Genomic DNA, 16,120 nt, shown 5'->3' with positions numbered 1-16,120 from the left:
TGCTACCGCGATAAAAAATATTTCTATGGCAACATTGAGACAGGTCAGGGCCGTAACTAGCAAGAGGCTGACGAGGCACTTGCCTCGTCTTGATTTTAACCCAAATTTTCAAACAAAATATGTTTAGCTGGGAAGAAAATAATCACTAGTTGAACAAGATTGATTTTTTTTTAAGAAATACCTTATAAAAAGTGTTAAAAAAGAGTATCAGAGCTTCTAGTCCTCTATATTTCTTGGAGGCCATGCCCCCAGAACCTCCTAACAAGATCTTGCCTCGTCTGTGCCAAAGGTCTGGTTACGGCCCTGGACAGGTAGAGGGCATGCATGATTGAACAGCTGAAGTTGAACTTCGGCTCAACTGTTCTAACAAATTATGATATGGATTGTAGCAGTTAAGCGTTGCTCGCGCGGGCGGATTCGGCGCGAGCGAGCGGAGCCCTATACCTAAGAAATATTGGTAAAAACCCATCAAACTGAAAAATTTTGGTTCTGACGTAAGCGCACGACCTCCCTTCCCCCGGCTGCATAGGCTCTAGGGCCTAGGGGAAGGGGAGGGGAGTCCCAAGAGAAAATTTGTTGCGTGGTGATAAGGCGAGGAAAAGCCAGCGAGACAGAATTTTCTTCCGAAATATCCTTTACATTATCTCCCGTAAAGTGCTCTGTATTCCGTAGAATTTGACAAGCGAAAAAGGTTTATGGGAAGATCCGAAATAATGGCGTTTTGAAAGCCCGCGGTCTCATCACTTATTAACTCATAGAATTTTCGAGCTCATATTCTAATTGTTAAATAGTATTAACTTTCATTATTTCCTCAATTACGACTTCCAACCAACATTAGCCGATGCCCCCTCTACACACTTGGGTTTTTACTTGGCCAAAATCGGTGAATGGACTGATGCCACGATTTTAATTTCGACAAACGTTGCACGCTGCTAAGTAACACTGAAGTCTATCGCAGGTGTTCGTATAATCTCGGTAAGAGTCGCGAGGTCTTCGGGTGCTGTTTACACGTACTCTTATATATCCCGAAGATCTTTGACATAAGTACAGATGGTGTCTCTTGTAGGCATGTTGTAAGAAATACCTGTATGGTGGAATAATTTGTGAAAACGCTAAACTCACACTATACAAATCAGCAATTCTCCCTGATTTCTTGTAGACATGTTGTAAGAAATACCTGTATAGTGGAATAATTTGTGAAACGGCTAAGCTCACACTAAACAAATCAGCAATTTTCCCTGATCTCACGTATTTCCATATATACTAGGAATAGAAAGGGTACAAGAGAGGGCTCTCTGCGCGCAGTTTCCAATAAGGAGAAAGTAAAGTATAAAAAAATGATTAAGTTGAGATATTTTTTATTTAAACACGGTTTAAAATCGTTCAGCATACAGTATAAAAATAAATAGCATGAAAATCAATCTACCTAACTAAACTAACTAATAATTACAGAATTACATCTAATTACACACTAAGCTGCTTTTCAAGGATGCCGTGTACAGAACTCATTCGAAGTTGCGGTGACGCAGTTTACTTTTAAAATCTTGTAAAGTCACCACAGATCGTAGAACATGGGATAGGCTGTTCTACAACTCAGCTCCTCTTTTTAACAGAAGCTTTTCTTTAAATAATTGGTACCGTGCTGTGGAATAGCATGGCACGACAGGACGACCAAGGTTAGCGAAAAGACGTTTACAAGACATACACAGACACACTTCATCTTCATTATTTATTACCGAGCGAGCTTAAAATTTACCATCTTTATTATTATTTATCACAACTGAACTTGATGATTTACTATTATTTACTACAAACTTGATGATTTCGACTTTTCTGATCCTAGCAGTATACAAGACGCGTGTCACTTATCAACCTAGTAAATGGCCCTAGTAAATGAGTCTCTCGTAGCTCAGTTGGTTAGAGCGCCCAACCGGTATCTGGGAGGCCATGGGTTCGATTCCCGCCGGGGACTCAGAATTTTTCTTTGTCCCATGCTCGTGTCAAGTTGAACACTTCATCTTCACTACATATTTATGTTAATGTTTAAGGTTAGTAACTCATTAGCACCTAACCATATAAGCAACCTAAGAATTACCACTTATACAGCGACGATTTTCCCATTCCTAGTTTAAATTATGTTACATACGATAAACACAGTGAACAACGCCGAAAACCCGAACATACAGCCCTTTAAAAAAGGCTATACGTAAGGTAAGTGTTATGGACATGATAAACGAAACATGCAAATGCAACGCACGCTTGTCGAAATTTTTAATTTTATCTTTATATATAGCCCATTTTGTTATCATGTATCTCATGCTTGAATCAATTCTTTTTCTATTTTACAACTTTTTTTTTATCTTACTATTTATACATTTTTGGCACTTCAAAAAAGTTCATGCAGAGGCGAATCCAGGATTTTTCAAGGGGGGGGGGGGGGGGGGGCTGTTTACAAATAGTTTATTTACTATTTTATTTTAGCCCCAGGCTTTTTATGGGGGAGTGGATGGTATCAAATAGTTTCACTTTGTCTGAGCTAACAGTATCAACAATGTTTACACCGTGTTTATTTTAATTTTTCTTGTGGATCAAGTGGGTTGCCTAGGCATGTTTGTCATGTTTGTATATGTGTACTCTTCGCCTTAGAAACGGAAGGCAGATACTCTCACAGAGGGACAGGGATATCTTATAATCCACCTATTGCAAATCCTCTCCGATCGTACACGTCACTATCCAAAACCTTTAGCATGAACTCTGCAACATCCGCGCGTGTCATCATAAACTTGGTACCAGTGTTACATTGTCCTTCCTCGACTTTATAGTTTCCTGTCCGTTCACCTACAAAGAAGAGTCGGTCCCCTGGTGAATATAAGTCCCAGTAATTTGACCCGACACTCGATAAGCAATGTTCGGCCTCGTTTGGCAATTGCAACAAGTTAACTATTCCACGCGTTGTTTCAAATTTTGGAACATGTTGTACGAGGGGATTCGACTTAGAAGCAAACTTTTGCTCAACATCTTTCAACATCAGTCCAAAAGGGTAGGTAATGAAACAGTTCCAAAATGTTCCCTCCGCGATGATGGATTGGAGTGTTGGAACCGTTTGAGCCATAACTCCGCCTCACTCCATACAGATTTTTAAACATGGAGCTTGTTTTGAATTTTAGCGGAGCTCCCAACGGCCCGAAGGGCCGTAGAGCAGAGCCCCATACCCACAGAAAATTAACAGATCCATGCTTTTGGTTTTTCATGGTCATCATGGCTAGCGGCATGGTTCGCGGGCGCGTGCGCTCAAGCGACGACGACGTCGCCCCAACATGGTGGCCATACTCCAGAAATAGGTTTAAGGTTATGGCTAACGTCAGCTTACATCTTTGTTATTGGACATCCATGTCATGGTCAATTGACAGCTGTCAAAACAAGGTATCCGCTGACCAGCATCAAATGACCATATCGTGGGCTCACATGTAGAACTCATCGAGGTCGAATGTTTTTTTTTTAAATTTACCTCTGACCAAGTAATGGTTTACATTGGATCGCGGGCTGTTATCGGTCAGTAAATTCGGATTTTCGAAAAGGGCGAAGTAAATAACCAGGGAGCTCAGCTTTTAGGCTTGGCTCAATTTATTTAATATATTATTAGACTGATACATAATTGTGTTTAACCACTGTGAATGTTCATTGAACTCATTTGCTGTTCCATGTCCTAATATGTTTAGAGAGTTTGACCAAGTGATATCTTTTTATGGGCCACCTATCACCGTTGTCATCGTTGCTTTCAACAAATGACCACCACCACCAAAACTAAGCCTTCACCCCTCATAAAAAGCATTTTTAATTAAAAATTAAGCCTGACGCTTAGAACTGTTTTGGAATTTTACCCATAAGTTGAAGCGTGCGATCGACTTACCATTGATTAATCCACAAGGTCTAACTATGGTGTAGCTCAACACTTGAGGATCAGTACTCTGCAGCATCTTCTCCATGGTAGCCATGTCTTTAATCATACCATTGAGAAACAGCGGGTTAATAATCCAATCCACCAGCCATGAATTGTTTGGGCCTGGCTGCGTGCACCATGCTGTCATAGTTACAAGTCTTTTTACACCACACCTGTAAATTTGTTTATTTATTCAAGACTAAATGTTCAGCACTAACAGCAAAGGCCCCAAAAGCGGTTTAAAGCTCCAGGGTTCCAGGCCCAAAATAGCCATGCTCCATGCATGCTGAGATGTGGTCCCCCCCCCCCCCCAAAAAAAAAAAATTAATATATATATATGGTTCACCACTAAATTCTCTTTGATTTGCCGGGAACTATCTGTCTGATGGATATTCGATGTTCTTAAAAGTAGCATAATGTATTAGCCCTGGAAGCTTTGCTTCTCGGGGTAATATTTGTTTTGAGAACATCAAATTTCCGTTGGGTAGCTATCAGCCATTATAGTTCACCACTAATTTTTCTCCGATTCTGATTGGTTTAAATTGAACACGTGACGCGATAGTGCCCGTCCGCCGGAGGGCACTATCAGCCCATAGTGCCCTCCCGTGAAAAATGCCCGGATCGATAGTGCCCGCCCGTGACTGTTTTTTGTAAACAAGCCGCCTGCAGACAAAAAAACCCAACCAAATTCACTGCATTTAGTGGGTTTCTCGTCTAGTTTTGTTTCGTTTGTTAAATTTCGGCTTTCAATTGCGTTTTTTATCCTGAAAAGTAAAAATAATTCACGATGCTTGTTTTTGTATGTGCGCGCGGAAGAAAATTTAGTGGTGAACAATAAAGACAATAGAGTGTTTCTGTCTCGGAACTATCGGTCTGATAGTTGCCCCTTGGAAATTTGATGTTCTTAAAACTAGCATATTAGCCCTCGAAGCTTCGCTTCTCGGGCTAATATTTGTTTTAAGAACATCAAATTTCCGCGGGGCAACTATCAGCCGATAGTTCCTCGACAGAAACACTCTATTGTTAAAATAGTTCCTTGACAGAAACACTCTATTGTTTAAACAGGTTCCAGGCAAGCAGCAAAAAGCAGAAAAAAGTTGGCCTAGGCTCCATAGCAAAACATTAAAGGGTTCTGAGGCTCTGGAACATAAACCACCCTCACCCCCTCCCACCAGTCCCCACTTTAAGACCCTGAACAATTCATTACCAAGGGGACTGAATTACCAACTATTCAAGGGGACTGAATTTTTAGCTGGGGTAGCAGATTTTGCAGCATTGACAATTTTGCATATGCTGTACATATTAAAAGGCATTAAAATCAATGATCAAATTTTTGGAATATCGTTACAGTACAACTTCATCTGGTGGCATGCAAAGGTGTTAGAGAACTCTTGCTGATTTTAATGATGCAGGGGCAAAAGGAAATGCTACTGACATTTTACTTTTCTGGACATCAAGTTTTTCCAAAACAGAGCCAAGTGAAACAGCTTAAAGATAAATGAGGAAAAACAAATCTTATTCAAGATATCCCTTGTGGCTAGTCATAACAAGCACATAAAAAAATGCTTGCTAATAAGTGCTCTATAGCCTTTAGCAATTTTCTTATTATTCTTAGTCTTGTGTCATATAAGATATTATTAGAAATGCAAGGACAATTACCTCTATTGTCCAGATCACAAGGAACTCACAAAAACTGTTTAGATCTTCAAGTGTGGATAATTAAAAATGTATTAATGTGAATGGGTTCTGCAATTCAGGCCCACAGAACAAAAATGTTGATAAAATTGTATGCTTAAAATTACCTTTTCATTCCTTCCAGTATAGCAAACATAGACTCAGAGTAGAACGTGGTAGGATTAAAAATACTTGCGGCAACTCCTAAACAAGAAATTACGGCATCTTTTCCCTTTAAAGCAGCAATGAAACTCTCCACATCACAAGCATCACCTTTAACCAATTCTAAATTGGGATGCCTAAAAGAAAATAAAAAAGTGTGATAGAATTTATTTGAACCACTGTTATCAAATTCTATTTTTAGAGCACAGGTATCCGAAGCTCGCGCAATGAGTAGTGTTTAGAGCAATTTTTAATTTTCAATGGATGGTCTGTGGAAATCAACCATTTGTAACACACTCTAACAAGTTCCTCAAGCATACCAGTTCTGATCTTGTTATTGTTGTGTTTATAAAAACCTAAGCCAAATAAAGTTGAAATACCCATCATGACCTAACATAAACTGGCTACATGTGCAGTTCCTTAAGTGGAAGCAATTTACCGGTAACCCCAGAAAGTGCAACTTGTCTAAATATAGCTTCAGGAACATACAAATGCCAAAATAATCCAACTGAGATGGGCACAAGGTACATAACCATGTAAGTCAGTCCTTTTTAGACTTTCTTGGAGATACATAAAATTCCGCTTATAAGCCCTGGGTTTATACTACTTGGCATAAGGGGTTTTGGATCGGCCAATAAACAGGAGGGGGGTGTGGGGTTAAAACCAGATTAAAAAAACATGTCACAATGAACTATAGCAGCATGTTTGATCAAAATTATTTTTCACTTACTGGTTTTGAATTTAGCTTTAAAATCTCATCATTAATCAATTTCATTTCAAATATATTATGAATGATGTACTAGGAGAGGGGGGCTTATCTTTTTTTGGGGGGGGGGGGGAGGGGGCACATCATGGGATTTATAATCCATCAAAGATTTGTAAGCGTATGATTGGTCTAAACACTTCATGTGATGTAGCCAAAACTGGGGAATATCAGTTGCTATAAGACGTAAACTAAAATTGATATGCAGAGTTTGGGCTACCTATGGCTACCTACCGGAAAAACAATGTTAACCTTCTAAGCCTCTTTTTGGAGGGGGTGAGGGATTATAACATGTTATTAGTCATGATCTTGGGGAGGAGGCCGAGGGGCTTAATAGGGGGGAATGTTGATCATTCAAAGAGGGGCTTATGAGAAGGGAGGGGGGAGGTGGTACAGCAATCAGTCCAATATTTGCAGTCTGAACGATCAGTAAATTTTGCTGTAAAACTTGTACTTATAAACGTACCGTTTTTCGACTTTCTCCGGTGTTCTCACCACGGCTGTTACAAGGTAGCCTTGCTCTAGTGCTTGTGTTACTACCTCTTTTCCCGTTCCCCCGGTGCCCCCAAATACAACCAGTTTTAACGCTCTCGAATCTGCAATTTCGGCCGCCATTTTGCTTTTGTAATGATGCGAAAGGCCTGGGTTTGAATTATATCAACTCCTACCCAGGCCCACTCCTTAGCAAAGGGACTAATTGGGTTCTCTGTCTGTCTGCCTGTTTGTTTGTTTGATTGTTCTGTTGTTTACTACTTACCATGTTGCTCTGTGCTAGTCCACACGACGAACCAGGCGTAAAAATATGGATCCACCCCATGGTGGGCCATCTCCGTGGACCCGGACCATAGACCACCTCGTGAAAAAATTACCTTTTAACTTTTCTTAATTTCACTGTAGTGCTTAAAGGAGAAGTTCACTCCAGAATGGCCATTTATTTTCTTTACGCCAATAAAATGTTTATACAAAGATATGTTATTTACTAAAACTTCAGCCTCCAACGTGCGCTATAACCCTACGAAATCTTTCCCAAAACTCGACAACTGAACGCCGACATCTTGGAGCTGGTAATGTATGCGTGACGTCAAAGAGCTCAGCCTGAAGTTTGGCGGGAAAATTTTAATAGTCGAAACTCCTTGTTTTTTGTATTTCTTGGAGCTCTGTTTGAGCAAAATGGAGATGCACAAACAGGCATTTTGCGATACAAAAGCCACTACGAAGAAACAAGGAGTTTCGAGTATTTAAAATTTTCTCGCCAAACTTCAGGCTGAGCTCTTCGACGTCACGCATACATTACCAGCTCCAAGATGGCGCGCGGCGGCGTTCAGTTGTCGAGTTTTCGGAAAGATTTCGTAGGGTTACAGCGCAAGTTGGAGGCTGAAATGTTGGTAAATAACATATCTTTGTATAAACTTTTTATTGGCGTAAAGAAAATAAATGGCCATTCTGGAGTGATCTTCTCCTTTAACAAAATCTGAAATTGTGGGACAAACTCTTCAAGGTTAAATTACTCAAGCAGCATATTCCGAGTATGCATGGCACATTTTCAGAAAATTGTATACGTACATCGGCAATTTCTCGCTCAATTACTCTCTCTTACACTTTTTTTTGGTCTTTGTTCGAATTATCAATCAATCAATGAATCAATCAATCAATCAATCAATCAAAACCTTTATTTAGACACGATGGGGTAAATATATAGTATATACCAGGAAAATTCTCGATTTGACCAAAGTGAGCGCGCAAATGGTATCGGGAGTTGTGCAATGCCGACAAGGTTGAAAGCCCGCAAGTGGGTATCGGGAGGTGTGAAAAATTGCCTGTACGGTGATTGGTCAATGATGACGCAAGTAAACGATGACTGGGTGATGATGACATGACAACCCAAAGCGTGAGCACGTGCACAGATGACAACAAGTAAACAAACGAAGCTTTTAAAGGTTGATTGTCGTTGGGCAGAATTTTGAAAAAGATAATTTGAGGTTTTATTCGAGGCCTATTCATTTCACAATGTCTAAACGCCGAAAGCAATGCAATTGTTGAAAAGACTTCGCGATAATTAACTAAGTAACTCGCAGAGAAGTAAGAAAATCCACATTTTTTACATCTGAGTGGCCGAAGAAGAACTATGTCTAGGAACGCGTACGAACTCAAGTTATATCTTCAAATTTGTCTGCGATTTACGATAAGCAAGCCTTAGTCCAAAACCGCGATTTACCAAGCGCAAACTACTTGAACGGAGAAAAGCCTTGATCAGTCTATCTCCGGACGAGATTTACAAGAAATTTTAAAAAAAGATCTCGAGATAATTATTTAAGACTCGCGGCAGGCGAAACCGCATCCTCGGATACCCAGGGGCAGTTAGTGGGGGCGACTGGCAGCTTATCGGGACGACGGGATTTTCGGGCGAAAGTTTACAAGAGCGTTACAGCCCTTGGGCACTTTGTCTTACCGAACCAGTTCCAGAAGCGTTTGAACTCCTTCTTCCTGATTGGCCACAAAAATATTTTTGTGGCCAATCAGCGAGGAGAACCGGCCAAGAGACTCTGATGTCTTCTTACACGAAGTATTTTTCTCCTTCGATCGACGAAGTTACTTGGCCCTTGCAACCGAGAGAACCGTTGTTGTGAACCGTTTCAGAAAAAAATTCAACGAAGCGTGCGAAATCGCCAACTGAAAGCCAGGCGCAATGAAAACAAATACCCATCGCCAAATTTTCACGGCAGCCTTTTTGAAGGTATGGTGAATTTTTCTAGCTAAAACACGATACACGTTGCTTGTCGAGTAAACAATGTTACATGTATTTTTTTTCGATCGTTGAAAGACTTCTGAAACTTTCCATGATTTGAGAATCTTCGTTGCACGGGCCACGCAACTATGTCGATCGAACGTGGGAACGATCGGCGAGCTGCACTGCTCGCACTTTGCTTCCTTGCTTTCGCGTCGAACTGAATCATGCACTCTCATTATCGAACGCTACCGGTTTGTAAATGGCTGAGGTGAATGGCGCTTCAAAGCGTACATTCGAACATGAGTTCAGCAAGCCCTAAACGAAAGCTTGTCTTTGATCTCTGTGGACAAGCTTAAAGCGGAGCAAAGTTAGAAAGGGAGAATCTACTGTGCTTTAAGGTACTCCAAAGAAATTTACCAAAACAATACTGTTGCTGTTGTTTGTGATGAGGTGCATACAACTGTTCATTGACAAGTAGATGGATTTGTGTACTAGGAAAAGCCTGTATATTTCTATTTTAATAGTCTGTACTGAATAAGTAGTCATAGTAGATCCCCTTATTAAAAATCAATGAAGTTATGTCTAAAAGCTGACAGACACATCATAACAAAATGTTTTTCCTCATTGTTTAGACCAAACACATGAAGCCTTGAGGCTTCTTCGTGATGAGAACTCTTTGACAAGGCTTTTGCACTAAACTTTAAGCTGGTTGCAAATGTTTGGCTTGTTCACTATAATAAGTGCCCAATGAGTGTTAACTAAAAGAGCTGCAAACATTTTCTTTATTAAGACTTGCATATACATGTAGTACCAAAAATTAAAAGTCAGTGAAATGTATGCTGGACAGCTCTTTTAATTAACAATCGCGCTTCACACTCGAAATTCCCTTCTCCCTCCCCCTCGAACACCGGCCATGCAGGCTATTTTTAATTTGACTAATTAAAATATGATTGTCACATACAACAGGTAATTATTGCTTGTTCATGATTTTATGTTTACTTCTCATATACTGCTTGTGTAACTTAATTATTAGTATACCTACACAAAGTATACAGGAACTTTCTATCAACACTCTTCAAATAAGAGCGGTACTGCAATTCTCAAAAATCAGAAACTCCCTTCATGCAACAAGAGGAGCTAAAGGGCACTGCACAAGTCACAGATAAGGGAGAGGGCTCCTGGGTGCCCCCACCCTTCACCCACATGGGCAAGAATTTTTGAGCAAGCTATTGTGAACAATAATTTAGGTTCCCAAATGGAAGATAAAATTTGCAGGCCCCCCACATGCATATATGCCAATGTACATATTACACACAACCTGTATTTTCAAATAATTTGAAATACAGGTTGTGTGTAATATGTACATTGGCATATATGCATGTGGGGGGCCTGCAAATTTTATCTTCCATTAGCTTAGGTATATATAAAGTTAAAGGGACACTACTGTCACAGGGATTTTAATGCTTTTTGGTAAAAAAAAAGTACTTAAATGGGCAAATAGGTCTTCTCGTACATGAAATGCACCTAGTGCATCAAGATGGAGATACAAAAGTAAATTGTTGTTGAAGGAAGAAGGGACCAAGAATGTTTTTTTGTTTTTTGTTTTTTCAGTCCACAAGGACAAAACTTGAAAAAATCAGCCTACCTTTTTCAAGTTGAGATTTAAAGTATCTGATGGCATCACATTGATATCACTTGTTTATCACTTCAGTACACTTACATGGTGATTCTTAACAAAACTGGACCACTATTCGTACTGTTTCCATAGTCTTGAGTGTCTTGAGTTTTTGAAAGTTATATGTTTCTCTGATAGTCTTATACAGGAAATTATTGATTCTTGTAAATTATATTCTGTAGAGAACATCTTAGAGACACAAACTGTATGGAATGCTGATTGTGCAATCAAGATTTTTAGTTGTCTGAAAAGAGTATTTAAAGTTCTGCAATAACTAAAATCAATGTTAAGTGTAAAATGATGTGTCTATCAGGCCCAAGTCAAGGTGCATGAATGACATGAATGGGTCCACTTCCCCTCGCTAGAATATAATTTCATCTGTACTTTAGTGATTCACAGCTAATATGACAGCTCACTCAAAAAGAAAACTGTTACAATACACTGTTAAATTTAAAATCTAATCAGTAAGAATTAACCCAGGCAGGGCTCGAGACTAACGGTAGCCAACTAGCCAAAGGCTACTAAAATTTAGGTTTTGGCTACCAGGTTTAGCATTCCTACTAGCCACTTTGGCTAGTGAAAAACTCGGAAAAGTCAACTGTTCTTGATAGAAATCAATATATCTGACTAGTGAAAAATTACTTTTGGCTAGTAAAATCTGACATGTCACTAGCCAGTAAACCAGTGAATTAAAAAGTTAGTCCCAAGCGCTGGCAGGGTTTTTTTTTTCAACTATATTTCGTTTTCTTCGCTTGTCCATAAGAACAAACCCACACAGTCTGCAACAATCGACCTCACCCAATGATCATCATACAGCGAAAAAAAAATCGGGACAGAAAACAGAAGCTGTATTGTAATCCATCGTCACATATTTAATACTAGGATGCGAAAATTGGCCGGTTTGTGATTCAGTTCGACGCGAAAGCAAGAAGCAAAGTGCGAGCAGTGCAGCTCGCCGATCGTTCCCACGTTCGATCGACATAGTTGCGTGGCCCGTGCAACGAAGATTCTCAAATCATGGAAAGTTTCAGAAGTCTTTCAACGATCGAAAAAAAATATATGTAACATTGTTTACTCGACAAGCAACGTGTATCGTGTTTTAGCTAGAAAAATTCACCATACCTTCAAAAAGGCTGCCGTGAAAATTTGGCGATGGGTATTTGTTTTCATTGCGCCTGGCTTTCAGTTGGCGATTTCGTACGCTTCGTTGAATTTTTTTCTGAAACGGTTCACAACAACGGTTCTCTCGGTTGCAAGGGCCAAGCAACTTCGTCGATCGAAGAAGAAAAATACTTCGTGTAAGAAGACATCAGAGTCTCTTGGCCGGTTCTCCTCGCTGATTGGCCACAAAAATATATATATATATTTTTTTTTTTTTGTAATTTGTTTATTTTTTTTCCAACAAGCAGGTTACAATACACACAATAACTTACTTACATTTCACGTTACATTACATTATACATTACTTATACTTCTAACTTAACTCTGTGACTTATTTACAATACACTACTTGCAGTATATAGCTTAGAATAACCTACAGTACAGAACTTACAATTAACTTCTTACATTACACTAATAAATTTACATTTTTCTTAAAAAAAAAAAATTATAAAACACAAAGACAGTGCCATGCCTACAGATAATATATATGTATAACGACATACAGTTCAGTAAGTTGCCTTTAATTGATTAGATAGCTGTTTCGAGACAAGAAGTGCCACGAGCTTGCCAGCTATTTTAAAATGAGAGGAGGTAGCCTAACAGATCCTTCCATTTGTCATAATGAAAGTTGATCTTGTTATTTTCTTTAGCAATTAAACGTTCAGAATCATAGACTGCTTTCAAAGTTTTTGTGAAACTGATTACGCTAGGAAGAGAGTTGTTATGTTTACATCTGAAAATATGTTGTTTTCCTAATAGAATTAGATGATTCTTTAGAAATGCATTTTCAACTGCGTCGGTGATCCCTAGGATCACTTCTCTTTCAATTAGCTCATAACCCCCCAATAGATGCTTAATTGATTGCCAAAAGTTTGCTACCAACGGACAATGGAAAAAGAAGTGGGACATGTTTTCCTCTGAGGATTGGCAGAAAGAGCAGAGAGGAGAGTTAGACTTGCCAATTTTGAAGAGGAAATCATTTAAAGGAAGTATTCTGTTAAGTATCTTGTACTGAAATTCACGCGTTTTGGTGTCTATTGCGGATCTAAAAGCATTGCTGTAGATTCTCTTCCAGTCAAGGGCGTGCTCTGCAGAAGCATATGAAACATCGAATTTCTTTTTTGCCGACGGACTAATCGAAATCTTTGACACCGAAATATTGTAGATTTTTTTAGAGGACAATTCACTTAATAAAAGGGCATCATTGCCCGAGTACAAAAACACATCGTCCCATTTATGGTTAGTTTTAATGAGCACCGATGGAGGGTCGTTGGTCATCACTTTCTTCCATTCAGGTGGAAGGCAATCATAAAGACCGTTCAAAAATAAGAGATCCAGGGCATTTAGATTTTGCAAGGTGGTGTGTGGCTTAATGTTTATCTCATTAAAAAGGTCTCCAACTTTATGTAGCCCCAAGGAGAAGAGTTTGCGGTTAAAAACTGATTTCTGTCCGATACAAATGAATTTGTTGTTCCATAAGATCTGGTTAACGATCTCATCCATTGAAGAGACAGGTGAGACAGTAAATTTTGTCCAAGTTGCAAGACATTCTCTGTAGTAATCAGGGAGGTCCAATGGGAGCTTTGTGTACTCGAAGTTGCAGTGGAAAAGCAAACTGCCCCCGACTTTGTGAAGATAGTGGTCGAGAATAATTTTCCAGGAACAGGGTGAATCACCCAAATACTTTTTGATACATACTATCCTTTGCGTGTTAATGAGAGACTCAATATGCGGCATATTTAACCCACCATTCTCGACACTGTTTATGAGAGCGAGCCGTTTAACTTTATCCTTGCCTTTCCACACAAAATTATACAGCACCTGATTGACCTCTTTAACAAAAGTTTTATTTGTTGAGACAAGAGAGAGGCGATAAAGAATTTTAGGAATGGCGAACGACTTGATTATTTGTATTTTCCCTAGCAAAGTGAGGCCTCTCCAGTTCCAGCTGTTAAGTGTCTTTCTAATTGATTCAATGATGGTATGAAAATTTAACTTATCTGAAAGCGTTTGATCATAAGTGAAATGTATCCCTAGAATTTTGACTACTTTTTTAATTTCATCTATTTTCAGTTCTTCTGCAGAGATATCAGAGATTCCAAGCTTCATAACCTCAGTTTTTTCTCTATCAACGTTCAGACCGGAGTATTGACCAAACAACTCTAGCTTGGCCAACAGGCAGTGAAAAGATGCGCTATCCTTAAGAAAGACCGTGAGATCATCAGCGAAGATGATAAGTTTAATTTCGTGGCCATCAACGTTCATTCCCCTAATGCATTCGTCATTTCTAATATGAATCGCGAGTGTTTCTAGGACTAGAATGAACAGATAGGGCGAGAGAGGATCACCCTGACGCACGCCGCGTGAAAGTTTAAAAGGTTGTGTAATAAATCCATTATTCATCACACAGCTGGAAATATTTGAGTAAAAAGCTGTAATCCAATTAATAAAAGATGGGCCGAAATTGAACTTCCTTAAGGCGTGTCTAAGAAAATTCCAGTTCACTGAATCAAAGGCTTTTTCGAAGTCAATTGCTACCAGTAATGAGCTCATATTATTTGATGATGTTAGCTTGATAATATCGTCGATGGATCGGACAGCGTCGAAAATAGTTCTTCCTTTAACATATGCGTTTTGATTATGATGTACGATTTCCGGCAGAACCTTTTCTAATCTTTTAGCTATAGCTTTCGTGCCAATCTTTACGTCGACATTGATTAAAGAGATTGGTCTCCAGTTCTTTACCTGTCGTCTATCTTTATCTTTCTTCTCAATTAAGACGATAAGCGCTTGCTTTTGGGAGGAAGATAATTCGCCGTGTTTGTACGCGTAGTTTAGACTATTAACTAGCAGGCTACCCAAGAGCTTCCAGAAACATTTATAGAATTCTACAGTTAGTCCGTCGTTCCCTGGTGTCTTGTTGCTTTGAAAACTCGATAGAGTATTAAAACACTCTGCAAGGGTTAGCTCTCCTTCGCATAACTCTCGCATTGCTGGTGAAAGCTTAGGTATATTCCCAGAATTTAAGAAAGGACAATTTTCAGAAATTAGCTCTTCGGAGTTCTTTTCTTTATAGAGATCTGAGTAAAATGAGTGTAATTCGTCCATTATGCAGTTCGGGTCAACAGTAATATTACCATTCTTGCGTTCAAGTTTTCTTATAGTGCTTTTTGTCTTCTTATTGTTTTGTAGATTAAGGAAATACTTATTATTTTTCTCACCTTTTTCGTACCAAGTTGCACGTGATCGTATTATTGCTCCTTTCGTAATGTACTCGTATTCTTTTTCGTATGCGCTTTTTAAAGTGTCAATTTCATTTTGTGTATCATCATTTGGAGAGTCAGCTAATTTTTCCTCAGCAATTTTCAGTTTATGTTCAATGCGCTTTATTTTTTCTCTCCGTTCTTTTGCTTTCGCTTTGCTATAAGTAATGGTCTCCTTACGGATATTGTATTTTAGCCAGTCCCACTGAACTCTAGCATCATCAGATTAGTTAATCTCCTCAATCCAATCAGGAACAAGCTGCTCAATCAATTTAATGTATTGTTCATCATCGAGAAGACTATTATTAAATTTCCAAAAAGATGGACCGTGGTTTAAGTTCTTTACGCTATCAATATTCAAAATAATTGCGGAGTGGTCACTTTTGACGGAAGATAAGATGTCTACATTTTCTATGTCGTCCTGTAAAGAATTGCTGATTAACCAAAAGTCCAGTCGTCTTTGAATTAATGGATTTTTCTGTCTCCAAGTGAAGCGCTTTTTGTTCGGGTTGCGCACTCTCCATATATCGACCAGGTCATTTTGTAGCATAATATCATTGAGGTTCTTAATGCAATTCTTTATGGAAGGCCTTCCACCCGAACAGTCAAGATCTGGATCGAAAGTAGCATTAAAATCACCTCCAGTAATAACATAATGTTTAGATTGACATACTTTGTCTGCGAAGTGATTAGCAATTTCGTCTAAAAACTGACATTGTTCAGAGCCTTTTGTTGGGGCATAGATAACAAATCT

General features: G+C 39.1%; 1 protein-coding gene across 1 annotated transcript; it reads right to left on the bottom strand.

Annotated features, from left to right (window-relative positions):
* Nucleotides 1-1,347: 1,347 nt before the first annotated feature.
* LOC144640167 (flavin reductase (NADPH)-like) lies at nucleotides 1,348-7,154 on the bottom strand. The gene is made up of 4 exons (XM_078499383.1): nucleotides 7,006-7,154; nucleotides 5,743-5,913; nucleotides 3,911-4,113; nucleotides 1,348-2,838 (listed from the first exon to the last, which is right to left on the bottom strand). Exons 1-4 carry the CDS (start codon nucleotides 7,152-7,154, stop codon nucleotides 2,687-2,689), a joined length of 675 nt encoding a protein of 224 aa, XP_078355509.1. The 3' UTR covers nucleotides 1,348-2,686.
* Nucleotides 7,155-16,120: the final 8,966 nt, after the last annotated feature.

Source organism: Oculina patagonica, unplaced genomic scaffold (assembly GCF_052425735.1).
Source record: "Oculina patagonica isolate OP01 unplaced genomic scaffold, crgOcupat unplaced2, whole genome shotgun sequence".
Taxonomy (NCBI): Eukaryota; Metazoa; Cnidaria; class Anthozoa; order Scleractinia; family Oculinidae; genus Oculina; species Oculina patagonica.
This window is presented reverse-complemented; position numbering and strand designations above follow the sequence as displayed.